This window comes from Anser cygnoides, chromosome 5 (genome assembly GCF_040182565.1).
Source record: "Anser cygnoides isolate HZ-2024a breed goose chromosome 5, Taihu_goose_T2T_genome, whole genome shotgun sequence".
NCBI lineage: Eukaryota > Metazoa > Chordata > Aves > Anseriformes > Anatidae > Anser > Anser cygnoides.
This window is the reverse complement of record NC_089877.1, coordinates 9,425,608-9,444,205: the sequence shown is the minus strand read 5'-3', so window position 1 is coordinate 9,444,205 and position 18,598 is coordinate 9,425,608. Positions and strand designations below refer to the sequence as shown.

The following is an 18,598-nucleotide window of genomic DNA, read 5'->3' as shown; positions in this document are numbered from 1 at the left end:
AACCAGAAAGGTTATTTTGAAATGATTTCATATTTTGAGCAGAATTGCAAGTATTTCCAAAAAGACATTTTGGGACTATTGAAAGGCATATTTTCCTCAAGCATATGAGAAAGATGAATAAAAGAAGCTTTAAATCATCAGTTTATTATGGTTCTATTCTAAGGTAATGGTATTGTCTTTTGTATTCCACAGTGTTTCCTTGATATGACGTTTGGAGCCGGAGGTCATACTACAGCTCTTCTAGAGAAAGCCAGCGATATTACAGTGTATGCACTAGACAGGGACCCCACAGCTTATAAAATAGCTCAGCAGCTTTCAGAAGCTTACCCGTAAGTTGTCTTTCCTGCCTTAAATATGGTTGAGATAAGCTTGACACGTATCGTGTTGTCATATATACAATATTCTTACAGCTTTAATATATAGTTTGTAACCCATTATTGTATCATAACATAACGTCTGTATATACCTCATTAAAGAGGAGATTCAGTTGAATTTATTTATGAATGTTTGTATGCAAATCTTTCTGAGTTTTTTGGAGTTAAATGCATATTTTGTACTCTGTTAATTTTAACTGTGGTTCTAGTAGCCACTTTTAAATATAAAATTTATATTTTAAAAAGAATTCATATGTTCTGCTTCCTTTGAGATTATTCTGATGGCAAAATTGTGCAAAAACATATACTTCATTATTTTGCCAATAAATAAATATTTCACAACAGAGGAGGGAATAATATACTTTAAAATTAGTTAATGTTTTAATTTCTATATAGATAACTATGAATATTAATTTTTTTTAAACGACAATTCAGTTTTAGATCTGCTGAATATTGCGTCAATTGTGCTACTGACTTCAAAAGCTACTAACCAATTTAATAAGCTACTGTTTCTGTATAAAGACTTTAGTTCGTGCTTCAATTTTCTTGTTAAATAGTGTTGAATGTGCTAAATGAACAATGACTAAATTCCAGTTTTTAGCTATACAAAGGTCTTGTTTCTTTATTTTGTTCAAGAAACAACCCAGTCAGAGCATGAGTGCATTTATGCACAAGTATGCTATATGTAGAGATGAATATACTTTTCAGGAAGTTCTATTGCTTAAATTTCACCGGGAAATAAAAATATGTAGATACAAAACTAAATGATATAGAAGAATTAATACTTAAGTTTAGGGAGAGTAGTAACGAGAGTATTTATATCAAAAGAGATTTTTCATAAGGCGAGGGAAATCTTTCCAATAAGAAGAAAAGTGAAAGAGGTGGATAAAGAAACACATGGTTAGTCATGTTTCCCTGCATGAAAAGGGGTTCTAAGGCAGCAATACTATTTAAGCAATGTAGAAGGTATTTTTTACTTTCTCTTAAGAATGGTTTAACTGTGCATTCCTTTCTTCATGTGCCATTGTCAGAGGCCCAGTGGGAGAAATTCAAGCATGGGACAAGAAAGCATAGATAGTTTTATAGTCATCTGACTTTGTAAGACCAGTTAAATATATTTCTCCAAATTTTCAATTCTTTGTGGGCTGAAGTGACATATAGCTTTTACTTATACATTTGTGGGATTCCTCTTTCCCCATTACAGGAGAATGCTGTTTTTGACAGATTTGTGTGGAGATTATATGCAAGAAAAAGTCCATTTTTTTTTAAACTAAGCCTGCAAATAGATTCCACTGGATGCCATTGAAATTGTAACATCTTCTCTAATAAGCCTCCTTTTTCATTTTGTTACAGAAAAATAAAAGTAAGAATCCAGATTAAAGCTAATATTGTATGTAAAAAGTTTCAGAAACATCCACACAACATAACGCAATATTGAACAGTTCCCTGTCTCTCTATATATGTATTTGTAAAGTGTCCTATGCAAACCTGATGTGAAGGAAGTGTATTTTCCAGACAGATGAAGATTTTCCATGTTGGATATTTTTCTGCCAGTGACTGGCATTGTAAATTCTCTACTTGCAAAATGAGCTTTAATTGATATATTATTACAGTTGACATAACTTACTATGGTGTTATAAACAAAGTAGTTCTTCAAGTTCCTGCTTTTATTCGTACACTCGTGTTAAACATGGTCATTTGGACTACAAACATATAAATGTTATCTGCCTTTACAGATGCAAGTTAACCTTAAAAGGTAGTGGATTCTTAAATGAGAGTTAAATTGTTGTTAGAGAAAAATTTTAATGACTGAAAGATGAATCCATGCTACTTGAATGTGTCTTGTAAGATACAGAGCTGTATTCTTGTTTTCCATCATCTTGCATCTTTCCCACTGGAAAGAACAGGTGGGTTGATTTTCAAAAGGTAAATATATCTTCCTTATGATAACTAACGTTGAAAGTTAAATTAACCATCTTAAGATAGGAACATTCTTTTATCTGAAATATGTTCTCATTATTAATTTGCTTTCCCTGAGATATCAATTGCATAAAAAGTTTAAAGAGGGCAGGAGCAGGAATGAGTATACTGGTAACAAATAAGAGTTAGGGTCTACTAACAAATCAATTGTGATTATATTAAAAGATTCAGAGCTTTCATAAGTTGATTTTTGGTATTCATTAAATGATGGTTAATCTTTTTCTTTTTTTATTGTGTATTTTTTGCACTATTTTAGAAATTGATAAAATTCTGATAAGAGGATTGATTCAAGTCTGTGTTGGCACCAAGGGTCAGGTAATTCATCCAAATGAAATCTTTATCTGGTCAGGTTTACTGTCAGTTAAAATAGTTCCCTCATTTGATTTACCAGGCAGACACAAAAATAGTTTTGCTATCATGAAGATGGTAATGGCTGCATGCAGCTGCAAGCTGAGAGAAAAGTAGGGCTGTCCCTTTTGTAAGAAGCACAGCCAAAGATATAACTGACTGAAGACCTGCAGTACAGAAGCATAAGCTTCTCCATTGTTTGTCTTATCTAGGGTTGTTTTTAGTTTCTGTTTAACAGTTCTGTTTTGGGAGAGGTTATTTGACTTACTCAAGTGCTTCACTTCCTTTGGAGCTGACAGCACAAGAGGAAAAAAAAAAAAAGGCTGTTATGCAACTGTAACCAGTAAAATCAGATTTCCAATATGACTGAAATTGTGAGTGCAGTGGGCAATTTGAAAGTTGTGCATCAGTTGAATTTTCTGTTGTCATTTTGTTACTACTTCAAATACAGTATCATACTTGTTTGATCTTTTGAGGATGTTAATATATTCCAACATATCAACTACATGATCTATCTTCGGTCTTGTAGCATTTGCTATAGTCCATCCTACTTAAAGAAAAATAAAAACCTTTAATTATACAGAAATAATTGCCGTTGCTTACTGTGGTTAGGCAATATCATGAATCTCAGTAAAATTGTATAGTTTCAACTATTACTCTCTTTGGGGCTTAATTTTTTTTAAATATCCTATGTCTTATGTCACTGAGTTACAAGATTATTAAAGCTCAAGTTGCAAGAAATACGCCCAGAGAAATGGCTGGAAAACATAACTATAGCTAAATTAGAAGATTTTTCTATGTTTGTAACTAATAAATGAAGTCCCCCTTGTACTTCACTGAAAGCCAGTTGGAGTAATAAGTCACTGGATGAGAACACTGGAAAAATATATTTGATGTTTGTATTTTAAATGTCTCTTTGCTTCTCGGTAGTGATTTTGTCAGAACTAAAATCCAAAGAGGATAGTGTTCCCACTGCAATTCTTGCATTCATTTAGCTTCTCTGTTTATTATTTTTATTTTTTAAAGCATGTAGTGCTGCTTTAATACGGAGAAAATAGGTCAGGGCCTGTTAGATATTCAGTGTGTGGGTGGGAATCCTTTGACGTGCTTTCTGGGGAAGCCTCTAACTTGGGAATTGCTGCTGAGAATCCAGGAGAACAAGATAAAATTCAGTCAGTAGCAATATATATTACAAGTAAACCCTTTCACACCCACTGAAAGGCAGAGGTTAGAGAGGTGGCTGAAATCTAGCAATTAACCAATATCATTGCAAGCTTTTAAGTATGAGAAACCTACGCAAAGCCTACACAGAGGAGATGATATGCTCTTTGTAATTCTCTGCACAGAATAAGCAATTGTGTCCCATAAGTAGGTATAAATCATAAAATAAAATAAAATAATCTTATGTAATTAAACTGTAATATATTTTACTGTAGTTCTAAAGTAATTTTGAATTGGTGCTTATGGGTTTTGCTTTCAGGGTTACACTAAGTTTACAGATAAAGTGGGATAGCATCATCAACCGTATCTTCGTTCTGGGAAAAATAGAATTGATTTCATTAAGTTCTAGGGAAAATAGAACTTTCTTTAGTTGCAATAAACTTATTTAAGTGCTTGTGAATTGTAACTGAGTGTATAATACATTGTTTTTATAGTTACATATTATTTTTATAGGTTACTATTTTACTTTGACTGTGGTGCATCAGAGGAATACAATTAAGCGTGCAATCAAGGCATATTCATTATAACTATGCCTTAACTGTATGTAAGCAAGAAAAAGCTATCTGTAGCTGTAATTTTTTCTAAAGATTTCTTCATGTATGCCAACATGTGGCTGCCTCTTAAACGCAGGCAATGGAGATAAATGAGTTGTCTGAAGTAGGAGATGGAGAAATGTCACTGAAAGAGCTAAAAAGACCTTTAGATCCTATTGCATTTGAATAGTGCATTTTTGTCATTTAGCTTGTTCCCTAAAAGGTTGGTTTGGATAACACGTACATTTCCTTGCAAAAGCACAAGGAATAAAAGTTCCTTTTCTTGTTGCTGAAGCTCAAGCTGCCCAGGTTTCAGAATGACCTTTGCTTTCATACCTGTGTTCTGATCCTTCAATACATTGAGTTCTTGGTTTAAGTTTGGGCCCAATTCAAAGTTACCGTGACATATAAAATCACTTGCAGCAGTCTTCTTTTAACAGTTCCACCCCCCACCCCCCTTTTTATTCTTTGCAGTCTTTTAAAACTTGGCTTTTTAGGGCTTTCTTGTCAGGTTGAGTGTAAGTCTTTTCTCATGTAGCGTACTTATAGATACTTTACTGCCAACATCACATCACTGCAGGTAAATCTTTTGTGTGTTCACTTCCTAATTTTTCTTGCCTTGCAGACACGATAGTGATTTAAATCATTGTATGGTCTGCAAAATCTTTACCAGGTAGAGACTGTGGTCTGATCAGATAGTTCATAAAGTCTTTGTTACGTAACAGTAAGTACTGCTGTCACAGATAAACTCCTTCTCAGTGGTCCCAGCAGAAAATTAATGGTATGTATCTCAAACCCTCTATCCAAAACTGGCCAATGGCATTGGGTTGTACTGTGGCAAAAATAAAACCAAGCTGACAGAAGAAGCCAGCTGAGCCAGAATAGTGGAATCCCATTTCTTAAGAGAAGTGCCACTTTTCCCTCTTCCTGTAAATATTCCCTAAAATCGAGCAAAGGAGGAAAACAGGTTGCCTGACTTTAAGGGAAGTTTATTGTGGTGAAGGGAATTCTTTCTTTTTCTCCCATTGAAGCAACTTGTTAGTTAACGTATCTGAGTCTGTTCCTTGTAAGCTTAACAAGGACAGCATCTCTTCTTTTTTGAGTATACAATACTCAGTAGTAAATAATACAAAAAAAGAAAAGTGGGGAACTCTTTTCCTGGCAACTTTGGTATACAGGTATTTGGTGTGTGTGTGTGTATATATATATATATATATATATATACACACACGTGTGTGTGTGTATATATATATATATACAGGTATATATATACCAAATATATATATATATATACACCATATATATATATATATGTATCTATTTATACAGGTATTTGGTGTGTATATGTATATATATATATATATAAAAAATTTGGTAAATTTTGGATTTTTTTTTACAACCATTTCCATAAGAAACACATAGTACAACGTTCAGTGTTTATTTTAAATGTTCATCACAATGTGTGTATGTGTGTTTCTGTATTTTATGCTCAGCATCAAGTTCTTATGTAACTGAAAGTGTCAACTAGCTATACTAGATGTTACTGGATTGTTTTCTTAATTTACTTAACATTCTTGTGGTAATACTCTGAATTGTTATTGCAGTCATACTCACAGTGAACAGTAATACATCTCAGCCAAGGAATTGTGAAATACAAGTTTATTGTTTTCATTAGGGATCTTAGATCAGGGAGCTGAGATGGAGTGACTAACATACCGTGCAATGATAAGACCAGTTCATTAATACTTCGTTGGTTTTTTCCTGGCTAGATCAAGAGATAATGGAACAAATGCTGATGCTTCTTCACCAAGACCATATTCTTAATTAATCTTTTAACAGAATAATTTGTTGTTTGCTGTGAATATAAATAGTTTATAAAACTTCTAAAAATGTGTATCTGAAATTTTATATTAAAAACAATACGCATGCGTGTAAATATACACTGAGTAACTGAAGGTGCTGGCATGCTCATACCACTGCCCTCAGTTACTGTCAACTCTTCTTATATATGTTAATTGAGACAACAGCAAAAAGATGGGAAATCCAAATTATAGTGTAAAAACATACAGCAGAAAACATGAGCATTACAATACAGAAGTATGGTAGAGTATATTTACTTCTGGGGAAAAAAAAAAGTTAAATGTGTTTTTGTAGAGAGGAAGTGCAGTGTAGAGTATATATGGGAGAGGAGAGGAGAGGCAGGGTTAGTGAATCCTCAGCCACAGTTAGTCTCTTTACACATTGCTGAGTGGCTCAGGAAAAGTCAATTCATTTGAGAAACTCCTATTAATAAGATAGAAACAATTTGTGTTGTTATTTACAAGCTATAGTTACATAGCCTGGTCCTATGTAATTCCTAGTATCCTATGGGCAGCAGAAGTTTTTGTGATGTGTTGTGTGGATACAGGAAGTTACTGTCCTTGGGAACATGCATAACAGATTTTTTTGCTCAAGGAATAAAGGTAGAGATTGAAGTTTGGTCACTGAGTAGTACAATGTTTTTTTGTGTTGTATAATCTGTTTTTTTTTCTTTTGTGTTTTGTTGATGGTTTTTATATAAAGGATATTTGAAAAACTGAAATATAAGTGAGATTGTCACCTAAGAAAATAAAATAGGGTGCATTCTGGAGAATACCTTTCACCTGTTGGGTCTATATGTCTGTTCACATAAGCAGAATACATATATTTGGTTTAAACAGAACAATACATTTCATTTTGGAAAGTGTCATACATCAACTTACATGCAAACTTCCCAAGCACCCTCAAAATGTAGTGTGATTTGAAACCAGGTAGGCAAAGAGAACCTCTTTAGAAAAGGAGGTGGAAGAGAAACAGCACAGAAATTCATGTGTTTCTTTAAAAACACGTAGCTCAGTTTTAGAAGTTTAGGAAGACATAACTAGGAAAAGACAATGAAGATGGTAACATAAAATGATGACAAATCTTTTTGTCTGTACTGGTTTAGCAGACAAGATGGTGTCAACCTGAAGCTTGAGAAGATTGAATGAGTTGGATGCAACAGTTTATCTAAATGCTTTAATATCTTCTCCCTGCCATTTCAGTGGTGTCTTTGTGTTACTCAGCCAAAAGTGTATTTATCCATAGTCTTTAAAATATAAAAGTGATGTTTTTATGAGAGGAATGGAAAGCCTAAGGGAAAGCAAGTTCATGAGTTTTCTGGTGTAAAGAAAAATTGTTTCTAGAGTAACCAAATGTAAGTGAGAAAACTTTAGATAGTTTTCCTTCTAGAACATGTCCTTGTCCAGCAGGTTGTAGTAAGCATACTTTTGCTGTGGTGATGTTTTAATGCATCTCTTTGGCCAGATTCAGTTTCCAGCATGTTTATCCTTTTCCTCAGAAGAGATAAGCTCATACGCTGAAACTTACAGAGTGGTCATGTGCATGAAAGTGTGAGTTGCCACTGCATCATTCGGGGAATACCAGAACAGGGTGCTAAGCTGTTTTTTTTTTATTATTTTTTTGCTATGTGCCAGTATTGTCCATGTAGTTCAGTAACAGAACTGGTATTTAGCTGCAATAGGAGGAGTTGTTAACTGTTTTATGCACAGGAAGCCAGAAAACAGCTCTTCCTTAAACTGTCAGCGAGGGCAGGACATATTGACTGAAACAGGTAATATGTATGTTTGGAAGGCTGGTGCAGAGCTTTTTATGCTCAAGGTATAGGATGTTAAGGACTAATGATCTGGTGAATGTACCAACATTTCACATCTATACATAACAGAATTGTTTTAGCACTGTATCATACAAGATTTTTAATGCTGAATGGCAAGAAATTCTCTCTATCTGCTGGATTTAAACACTATAAATTTTACCAAAATCACTTCAGAGCTCTATTTTTTTTCTGCCTCAGTTGCAACCAAATACTGTTCTGACCTGACTCTTACTTAATTTGCAAGATCTGTCTCACATTGAGGTGGGATGGCTACGGGCCATTTCCAACATTAGTAGCTGAGTTTAAATTTCACATACTGGTTATATAAGCGAAGTCCTTATTTGCACTGTTGAAATCTTAAAAGTAGTAAGGTGTCTTTTAAGAATGTAACTATGTCCAAGTGCTACCTTTATGTAAAATGGCACTCTTTTGAGGCCTGTAGTTACATTGGTATTTCCTCTGAAGCTTATATTTAGCAATAGAAACATTCGGAGAATCACAGAATCATAGAACAGCTTGGGTCCCTACCTTAAAGATCACCCGGTCCCAACCCCCTGCCATGGGCAGGGATGCCACCCACTAGACCAGGTTGCCCAGGGCCCCATCCAACCTGGCCTTGAACACCTCCAGGGCTGGGGCATCCACGTCTTCTCTGGTCAATGTGTTCCAAGGCCTCACCGCCCTCTGAGTGAAGAATTTCCTCCTAACTTCTAATTTAAATCTCTCCTCTTTTAGTTTATAACCATTACCCCTTGTCCTATCATTACCCTTCCGAGCAAAAAGTCACTCTCCATTTTTTTTATAAGCCCCCTTTAAGTATTGAAAGGCTGCAATGATGTTTCCCCAGGGCCTTCTCCAGGCTGAACAGCCCCAGCTCTCTCAGCGTTTCTTCATAGGAGAGGTTGAGCATGACTCGAAAATGTTCATTCTGTTTACTACATCCTATCAATCCTTTTTATACTATATAAGCTTATTTCTTTTAGCCTGGCAAAATTATCTGATGTTTATATTAATTATTAATATGATTTTCAACATCGTTTAATAAACTTGGGTTTTTATCTTTGATCTTTAACATCTGATGTGCCAGTGCTAGACTTTGAGACTTCCAGTCAAATAAGTCAGGACAGTCCTTTTATATCTTCCTAGTTTAGAACAAGTTGATGCCACTTTAATCTGAGTAATCTTGAGAGAAGAAGAATCTTTGTATTAATTTAGTAGGAAAATGTTATAAGAGATGTTGGCTAATTTGAAGCTTTGAAAGAAAGTTTCCAAGCATCAGGTTTAAAATGATGAACTCCTTTATTCTCAATTTTTTTTTTCTTCCCTGATACTATTATTGAATCATTTTGCATTTCAATATTAAGCAGAAATTAGAGTTTTGTGAATAATTGATAATTACCAATTTGGATGGCAGTTTTGGTTCAGGCAATTTTTTGCACAATGTCAAAATCATTGCCATTGTAAGGGATCTTAGAAGGTCATCTAGTTCTGCCTCCTGCTTCAGGCAGAGTTGATAGAAAGAATGTTTAGATTGTAGATTGTAATCTGATGTGAGTGGGTGGTCTTGAATATTTCTAAGGCACAGTAGGATTCTGAAATACATTCACTTTCTGATTCTATTTTTCTATGGTGTTGTAATAGTAAACGAAAAATCCGTGTGCCGACCAAGTAGTGGGCAGTAGTGAGTACTCAAAGGTAGTTCATGATGTCACATCCCATAAAATAGTGTTTTATGTTGGTTCACAGAATTGAAAATATTTTTTTTGTTCACAGAATTTAAATTAAAATAGAGAGATGCATCATCTTGTCATCTCCCTCAAAGTTCTTGATGATGGATCCTCGTCCAAAATGTACTGGAAAGGATTCTGTTTTGGTGATTCATTCCTGCTTCCCTTTATCAGTTTTCATACTCTGTGCTCTAGGTACTCTGTGCTCACGGCAGTCAATATGATCGCTTGCAGATGAATCTGAATCATGTTAGACATTGTTAGACAGCGCAAGTATAGGCCAAGCAGACTATGCTTCTGGCCAGAGGAACAACAGTTTCTGGACCACAGATAGTGATCAAGAAACCAAGAGACATTCTGTTGAATGTGGGTTTTCTTCCATCACAGTTTTTCATCAGTGTTTCTAGGAATACTATTAAATGCTAAGTGTTCTTACAGAGGGAAAGGGTCTTTATTTCTTAGGTTAAGAGGGATAAGAAGCTTTTGGGAAAAAAAAAACACAAAACACATGTATATATGTATTAGTTAAGGATACAGAGCTGGATGTGAGTAAATTGCATTTCTTTGCAGTACAAATATGCATATATTTATTTTTTATGGACATTATATCTATCTGCTAGCTCAACTTCATATAGAGTACAATGCCAGTTGTTACTTTAACCAACAGTAGTTTCAGATGTACGTTATATTGTTCTTCTTAATTCATTTATATCAGTGTGATATAAAAGTGCTCAGAACATCTTTAAAGTTTAATGTTACAGCTCTTATGCTTAGAGTGTTTCTGAGGACAGTTCTGTGCAGCTTTATTTGTTTTTTTTTTCCTGAAAGGAACAAATGTATGCATATATATATGTATTTTAAGTAAATCATAATGATGCTGAAATAAATTTTGAGTTTACGTGATCTATGAAGTAGACATCGACTTTTCCTTTCAGCCAGTTTTCTGTCTTCTTGGTTTTGATGAGAAAGTTTCTGATAGATGTTTAGATGGCTTAGGGTAACTTTCTATTATTTTTGTAACGAGTGCATTACTAAAACACATGTAAAATATTTTCTGTTTGCTGAACTTAAATTCTCATTTCAACATTTTGAACTGTGTGTCAAAGCAAATATATTTAGAAATACCTTTTATAAACATTTAAAGCATTTTAGCTGAACAGTTCTGTGTCAGGCATGTTTTCTTTAGAGTAACAAGCCAGTTTGGTGTTTATTAAAATAGTTTCTCAAAAAGGAAACTGATAGTATGAGTATTTCATTAATTTTTAATTAATTAACTATTTTGTTCTTTATAACAGCAAACTCCAGATTCTCTCTGTTTTTTAACGAGTGATAGGAAGAGAAGAGAACATAGATTCTGATCTGAAGTTTTGTGCACTTGGTAATTAGTTGTCTACAGATCTTTTCATCCTATTGAGATGATGGTATCTTCAGATTTATCAGCAGCAGTATTTTAGCTTGCTAATTGTCAAGAGCTGTATAATTATCTTGGTTTTCTTGATATTTAAAATAGAAAGCCTTGAGGCACTTCTACAAAACTAGAGGACACAAACTGTATTGACATACTTCTTTTTGTATCAGATGACAAAAGAAAAAAATATATTTTATTGGTAGATAATAATTTTTGAGAGCAGAAGATTCCAGCGCTTTCTTATAAAGCTGGAGATGATATGCATGTATGGACAAAAAGATTCTTGTCAGTAATCAATCTTGTCTTTCTCTTGATATTTAAGCTAAACGTGTCATTTATTAAGTAATGACAGCAACAACAACAGAACCGATAGTCTGGAATTCATGAGTTTTTCTTCTAATTTAATAAAGAAAAAGGAAAATGTGTAACTAAGTGAAAATATCTGCTGACACATTTTTGTATCAGTATTGAGGTCTACAGTTAACCAAATATGAAATACATGTGGAGAAATTATTTGTACTTGGGATTATTTTTCTGTTTGAGTCATTGCACTTTAAATACTATTATTTTTACCTTAGATTAGGATCATGCATATAAGTGACATAGACCATTAAAACAAATTACTTTTGAGATTGACTACGTACTTCTACTTTTTTCGTGTCATAATAATAAACATAATTTGCATTTTAATTTGATTTTGGCCTTTGTGACTCAGCTGTGCCAAGTGTTGTACAGAATATTCAAAGGCCCGAAAGTAAAATCAGACATTTAATTGTTGGCTTTGTGTTTGGTTGCCTGAAAAATACAGCAACTTAGCTTGATCAAGCAGTAAAGATTTTGATAGAGAGATTTCAGAATTTCTGTTAAAAATCTTGGTGAAAAAAACGTAAGATGCAGTTTACCTGTGGCCTTGTCACCACCAAACGGTGCAAATGTTTGAGACCAATACTGACTGCTAAATGGCTTTAATTCTTGATGCACACAGATTTCTAAGAACTATTATAAACGTCATGTCTTGACAGCAGAAGTTATCTATAATATTAGTATTGTTTACTATACATTATTTCATTGATTTCTCTCAGAAAGTTAGAGGCTTCTGAATCTTTAATTTTTAAAATTGAGTCAGAAAACAGAACCAAATTCTTTCTGATAATGACAATCCTGTTAGTCATTAATTTTCAAGGTGGTCAGTGCCTACCTCCTACTACCTACGCTTGGCTTGAAGCAGGCTGGGGAAGGAAAGAAGAGGAGAAGAAGCACTCCTTTTCCCTAAACCATTATTTTTTATCTCTGGGAAAGCTTTATTTTATTTAATTATTATTAATATTTTTAAAAAAATTCCAGTGGTTACATGGGAACCTGAAAACCTGTACCTATGCCCCTCATAAGAAACTAGAAACCTATTTCCTGTGAAACAGAGGGAGCAGTCATTAAAAATCTTTTCTGTTACCAGGGAAAGCCTAATCCATTTCTCCATTGTCTATTCGCACCCTTTCTTAAGATTTGATGCATGTTACCATATTTTCTGCTTGTTTGAGGTGGTATCTCATCATCCTTCAACTTATTCATGACTGCAAGCTGTTCCTGGTAAACAATAATTTGCCATTATAGTCAAGAGAAAAATTTAACTTACTTGACTGAGCATCAGAATGCGTTTTGACTCTTTGCAGTACAGCTTTAGTAAGGGGAAGCAATGTTTGACCTTCCCAGTATGGAACAGAAGAGCACGCTTACCCCAGTTCAGCAGTCTGACACAAGAAGTGGATGTTAGCACTTAGGAGCTCTGTATTAAAATGTGACCCTCTGGTGATTTGAATAATATTTAATCCAAAAACTAATAATGTACAAAATTATGCTAGTACCTTTTAATGTTCCGGAGGGCAGGGGAAAAAAAAAAAAGTGTCACAACAGAATTGTATGTGAAGTTTTTCCAACTAGCAAGACCAAAAAAAAGTGTGTTGTCACTTTGTGAAACTGCACTGCAAGAAAGCTTGTTTCAGTTAGAGAGAACTGGGGGAACATCATGGATAATGGCTCCAAGAATATAAAGGGCAACTTCTTATGACTACATTTAGATAACCCCTCAGCTTTTTCTTTTGTTTACTAACAAAACGTGATTCCCTTAGGTTCATCTCACATGGGTCATTACAGACCCATCTTTTGGCCGTTGCTGGGCTTTGTCCCATTTCATTCTTGTGCAGTTAGGAGTCTAGTGCTCTACACTATATTCCAGATGTGGCTTCCACAAGTATTGAGTAAAGAGAGGGAAATAATCACTTCTTCAGCCTGCCTTCACAATGCAGCCCAGTAGTCTTTAATGTTGCCAGGATTCATTGTTTACCCATGTTTACATTATTGTCCACCAAGGCCCTCGGTCCTCTTCTGAAGAGTTGCCACCTAAACAGTCATTCCTCAAATCTGGAATGAGTGGTACCAGCGCATGGCATTGTCCCATCCCAGGTCCAGGACTTTGTATTTATCTTTGACCAGACTTCTGTCAGCCCATTCCTTTGGTGGGTCAAGCAGAGCTTTCCCTCTGAAAGGAAGCTCCAGTGCAACCGGAGAAAAAGTCGCCAGACTTTGAGGTGCAAGTCACACGTTGATCTATTGTACCAGTAGCCTGAGGTAATTTCTGATAGTTAAAACTGAAACATTTAAATTGCCTTTGAGAAATCTGAGTTGTAGTTTATATTTTTGTCTTTAAAAGCTATTGCTGAGGAGAAACGGTGTGACCTGCATAACATATCAGCTACTGAAATGATCTATTAAGTTTAATTAAAGTCAACTGTGTCTTGACAACTTTGCTTTAACTCAACAGTAAGCATTATACTTGTTTTTGTTGGCATTGGACTCTGGAATTACTCTATTTCTTTAAAAAATGTTGGCTGCATTATGGTCTTAAATGATCGCAAATCCTCAAATGACTATGACAGATTTGAAGTGTTTTTGAATATGTCCTTGTTTAAAAACAAAACGAACAAAATCCTCATCCTTAAATATTAAACGACATTATTATAAGTTAATTTTTTTTTCAAACAGCAAATTCTGAGAGATTTTTTCTTCAAGTTTTTTTGCAGGATTCAGAGAAAAAAAAATAGTGGTTCAAGGTTCAGTGCTTCTTGGTAATCAGTGCTGTATTGGGAAGTGAAGTCCCTGTCTAAAGTAGCACGTGGTTTTGGATAGTTTGCTGTGTGAGTAAGAGAGGACTGGATATTTAAGTTTTACTTTATTTTAGAATTACACGATTTAAAGAAAAAACTCAAGTAGACCTTGGTTGCTTTAGGTCATACCCTTAGTCGATGATATTCAGGATGGAGGGGAAGAAAGTTATTAGACTAGTGCTTCTTAATCATTTTTGCATTTAACAAAATCTTTTATAAGATATTCTGCTTGTTCTTCCCTGGTGCAATGCTCATTTCAGTCACAATGTGTTACAGATTTAACACATCTCTAAAGTGCTTCAGCCAAACTCTTTGAATATTTTAAGCTTGAACAACAATTTCAATAGAGCTTTATATGAAAAAATGTGCACCCTTTAACTAGAACCAGAATGTTCTCACTGTTTTGGCTTTCTGACGTCTTTCTATCCCATAATCAACTTTAAGAGGTACTGCAGGTGGCTTGAAGGTAGAGTGAGTTAACGATTAATAAGGATTTACACAGCTTTTTGCGTCACTTTTTATTTCCAAATCATTTGCTAACAAGTCACCTAAGGGCTTAAAATCGACCAGGACAATAAACAGCAGGAGCCTGTAGTGTAATTGATGTTGATGAACAAAAATAAATTATAGAAGTCAAAATAAGTATTGTTTTATTGGTTGCACTTGATACTATACAAATTTGTTTTATTGTAAGGAATACAAAGAGCCAATTCGAATAATGATTTTTCTGTTGCAATTTTATATAGAACCTAAACGTACCTCTTTATATAATGCAGTGATTACTCAATTTATCAAATGTTGCTGTATGACTTTTTCTCAAGATCATACACTAAAGTGGTTATCAGTCCTAATATATCTTTTTTTTTTTTCTTTCTGTTATAAGTCTCTTTGAAGGATGTCATCAGAGCAGGAAGGCACTGTATCTTCAAATACTGTAAAAACTAGAAGAGCAACAAAGCAACACAATTTCTGTGGCCATGTTGAAGGTTTCTGTCTGAAGAGTATAATATCTTGTGTTCTTATGTTCCTTTTAAACCTCAGGATCCTTACCAATAAGATTATTCTTTTAACCTTTTAACTATAATAGCTAAAACCTTCTAAACAGGCAAAATGATGGTGATTATGAAATGATGGGATATATTTTCATTATTTTCATCATTTCACCACCCCTCCCCCCCCCCCCCCCAAGAATGCCCCTGCATAGGCAATTCCTGTTTTCCTGAACAAAACTTTGACAAACATATCTCTTACTACAAAATTTTCTCACAGATTTCCTGTAGTGTTACTTATATAATTTGATTATAAATATTGATTTTTGCAGTTGGTGCTGAGTTTTCTCCCATGCTTTTACAGGCTCCTATACTGCTTAAGTGTTTTCTGCTGGAAGTTTAAATGCAGTGTAGGTGTCTTTTAAGCCTTTCACCAGCCTCTTACAAGGGTGAAGTCTTCATGTATGTGAGCCTTAATCTACAGTGCTGTAAGGCAGCTGAATTTCTTTTGCTTTGGGAGATGTATGTAATGGTATGAATGTCTTAATATTGTTGAACTAAACTTTGGATAGCCTACAGGTCAAAATGACAACTATCGTTATTCCTAAAGTAGGTTCAAGTTAATGTGATTTTGGCACACTGGAAAGGCATATCCTCATGCTGATTGATCTTAAAGTTCTCTGAAGGCTATACATGTTGCAAGTCTCGATGATTGAAATGCTAAACCAGTGGGTATTTTTTTTTTTTTTTCTCAGTTAGGAGAAGGAAAGAAGTTGAAAGTATAGCAGTTAAATGTCCTCTGATTGCAATCATTGTTTTTCAAAAATTGCTCTTGTGGCTCTAATAGAAAATGCATACATTGTTAATGTGATGCATGCTATCCTAAGCAAATGGGAACTGTCTAATAAAGTTTGCATGCAGTGAATAGTACTCAAATGGTTTTGTGTATGCAGTATATATTATGATTTCACATCATCTTCCAAATGTATCATGATCATACACTGTGTGATTTTCTAGAAAAAAATACATTTCAAATTTTTTATTTTCAATATGTTGAATGATTTTTTTTTTGTGTCAAGTGAATGCATAGCAAAGTAATTTCTTATTTTTCATTCTGGTGTCATGCTAAAATGTTGAATACTGTTAGGAGTTAAAGGAGTTCCCGTTTCTTAGCTGGATTGGCTCACCCTGTGAGCTTTGTTTGCAAGGTTTCTTCTGCTCTTTACTTATGCTATGGCTCATCACTGTAAAATGAATGCTTCCCAGCCCTTTGCTCAGGTAACTTTCATTAATGAATTATCTTTATCCATCATAGATAAACTGGTGTAATAGATCATTTTGTTCCATTTTACATTTATTAAAGATTGGGAAAGGTGCATTAAACATAGGCTTATTACTGTGTATTTATGTGGATTCATTGGTCCTGGAATTTTCACCAGAGTGAAAAGAGTGAAAATTCACTCTTCAGCATGAGCAAAATTATGTTTTTTTATGCTATTGTGCAGAAAAACAATGTTGTCAATCATGGATTTTGCTCAAGAGTTTTAGGAATCTTGTAGGTTCAACAAATTGAGAGAATCTTTCCCTATTTTCCTGTTGCTTGCCAAGAAGCCACTCTTTTCGCTAACCCAGCACTTACATTAGCAGACTGAAATCATAATTTCAGACCTTGAGGGCCTACACTTGTATGGGAGGTCTGTTGATGGAAAAATAACTGCAAGACACTTAAGTTTGCCCCTTAGAAATGGAACAGCAAGACTTCACCTCCCTCAGAAAATTAGTTGCATTACTTGATTGGATTTTAAAGTAAACACATTATTTTGTCATATTAACATCAGAGTCGTAATGGAGTTTTCCAACAGCACAAGTAGTTACCAAAGAAAAGCACAATGCAGAAAACTGAATTTTATGTTAAATTTATTAATCAAGATCTTCCTTTATTGCCTTTATCTGAGTTTTATCTTTTCAGTTTAGTCACTTAATTTCTTCATCTGAATCTGTTGTTAGCCATCCTCAGTTTTTGTAAACTTCATCTCTTAATTTGTTGTTCAAGTTCTCCATCCTTGCTGTGTGAGCCATGAAAACAGTTCCAGGAGAGAGTGCTAAGTCTTCTTTTCTTTACCAAGTTCTGGTCCATCTTGTTTGCACTTTAAGGAATTTCTCATGATTCTTGTTATACTGGCATTTAGAATTGTAAAGCAGAAAATTCTCCATTTTCCCTAGTGTTTCCTGCTTTTAAAAACACTTTGCATGTTATAATAAGTCTGTTTTCATTTCAGACTTTTTTTTTTTTTATTTCTTTTTAAGGCCTTGTGCAGACACAGTGGTAAAATGTCATAAATTCCATACTTGGAAAAATAATTATCTTACAACCATTTAATTAAGATTGTGTAACGCTATTTTTGCTCTGAGGATCACATAAAGACCTCTCAAAATAATAATGGCATTGAAACATGAAACAGGTTGCCTGGATGGATGTGGATTTCAAGTCACTGTTAATTTTAGAGGCAATCTTTTATAACTTTTCATATTATCTTTTAATGTCCTGTGTCTCTTTAAATATTTTCCCAGTGAGGAAGCAAGAGATGAGTCAATTACCCTTTATACTTCGTACTGTCGTGCCTATATCATACTTCTAATTGCTCAGACATCTTTCTCCTCTTAGTATAGCATTAAAAGATGTTATATAAAGATGTACAGAAATTTATTGGGTTATAACACTGGGGGGGGAATGTAAGGAAAGTGCTGGAATTGAGGATATCAACTTCCATGGTCATCTGTCCTCAAATATTACAGAGATGTGGGCTACACTTAATATTTTTATGTATTAACAGATTTTGGGAGTAGAGTATACAAATAATGTTTTTCCTGTTTTATCCTAAAGGTAGGGCCTCTAAAATAGAATACATACATAAAAAAAACCCCTCAATTCTGTTTAGCTTAGAATAACTTTATAAGTAAATGTTTACATTGAAAAGGTATTGAAGTATTGAAAACTTGGTCAATATTTTTTAAGGGATTTTTTTTTACCAGGAAAAAAAAAATAAAAAAGAAACTTTTTGGGAATTCTTGATGCAGGATGTGCTTTGTAAAATGTAAGAATGTTTGACTTAAAGCTAACATGCTAAGATAATGAAATGTTGATATCTTATTAACAAAATTAATGTTTTTTTTCCTACCTTGT

The 18,598-nt window shown here is 34.2% G+C and overlaps 1 protein-coding gene across 2 annotated transcripts in view; it reads left to right on the top strand.

The window, feature by feature from the left end:
- The window catches only part of METTL15 (methyltransferase 15, mitochondrial 12S rRNA N4-cytidine), a 94,406-nt gene that overhangs the window by 37,816 nt on the left and 37,992 nt on the right, over positions 1–18,598 (top strand). For both annotated transcript variants that reach the window (XM_048052012.2, XM_013177768.3), the window contains exon 3: positions 193–329. In XM_048052012.2, the coding sequence (XP_047907969.1) occupies positions 193–329 (137 nt within the window). The remainder of the gene's footprint in view (positions 1–192; positions 330–18,598) is intronic.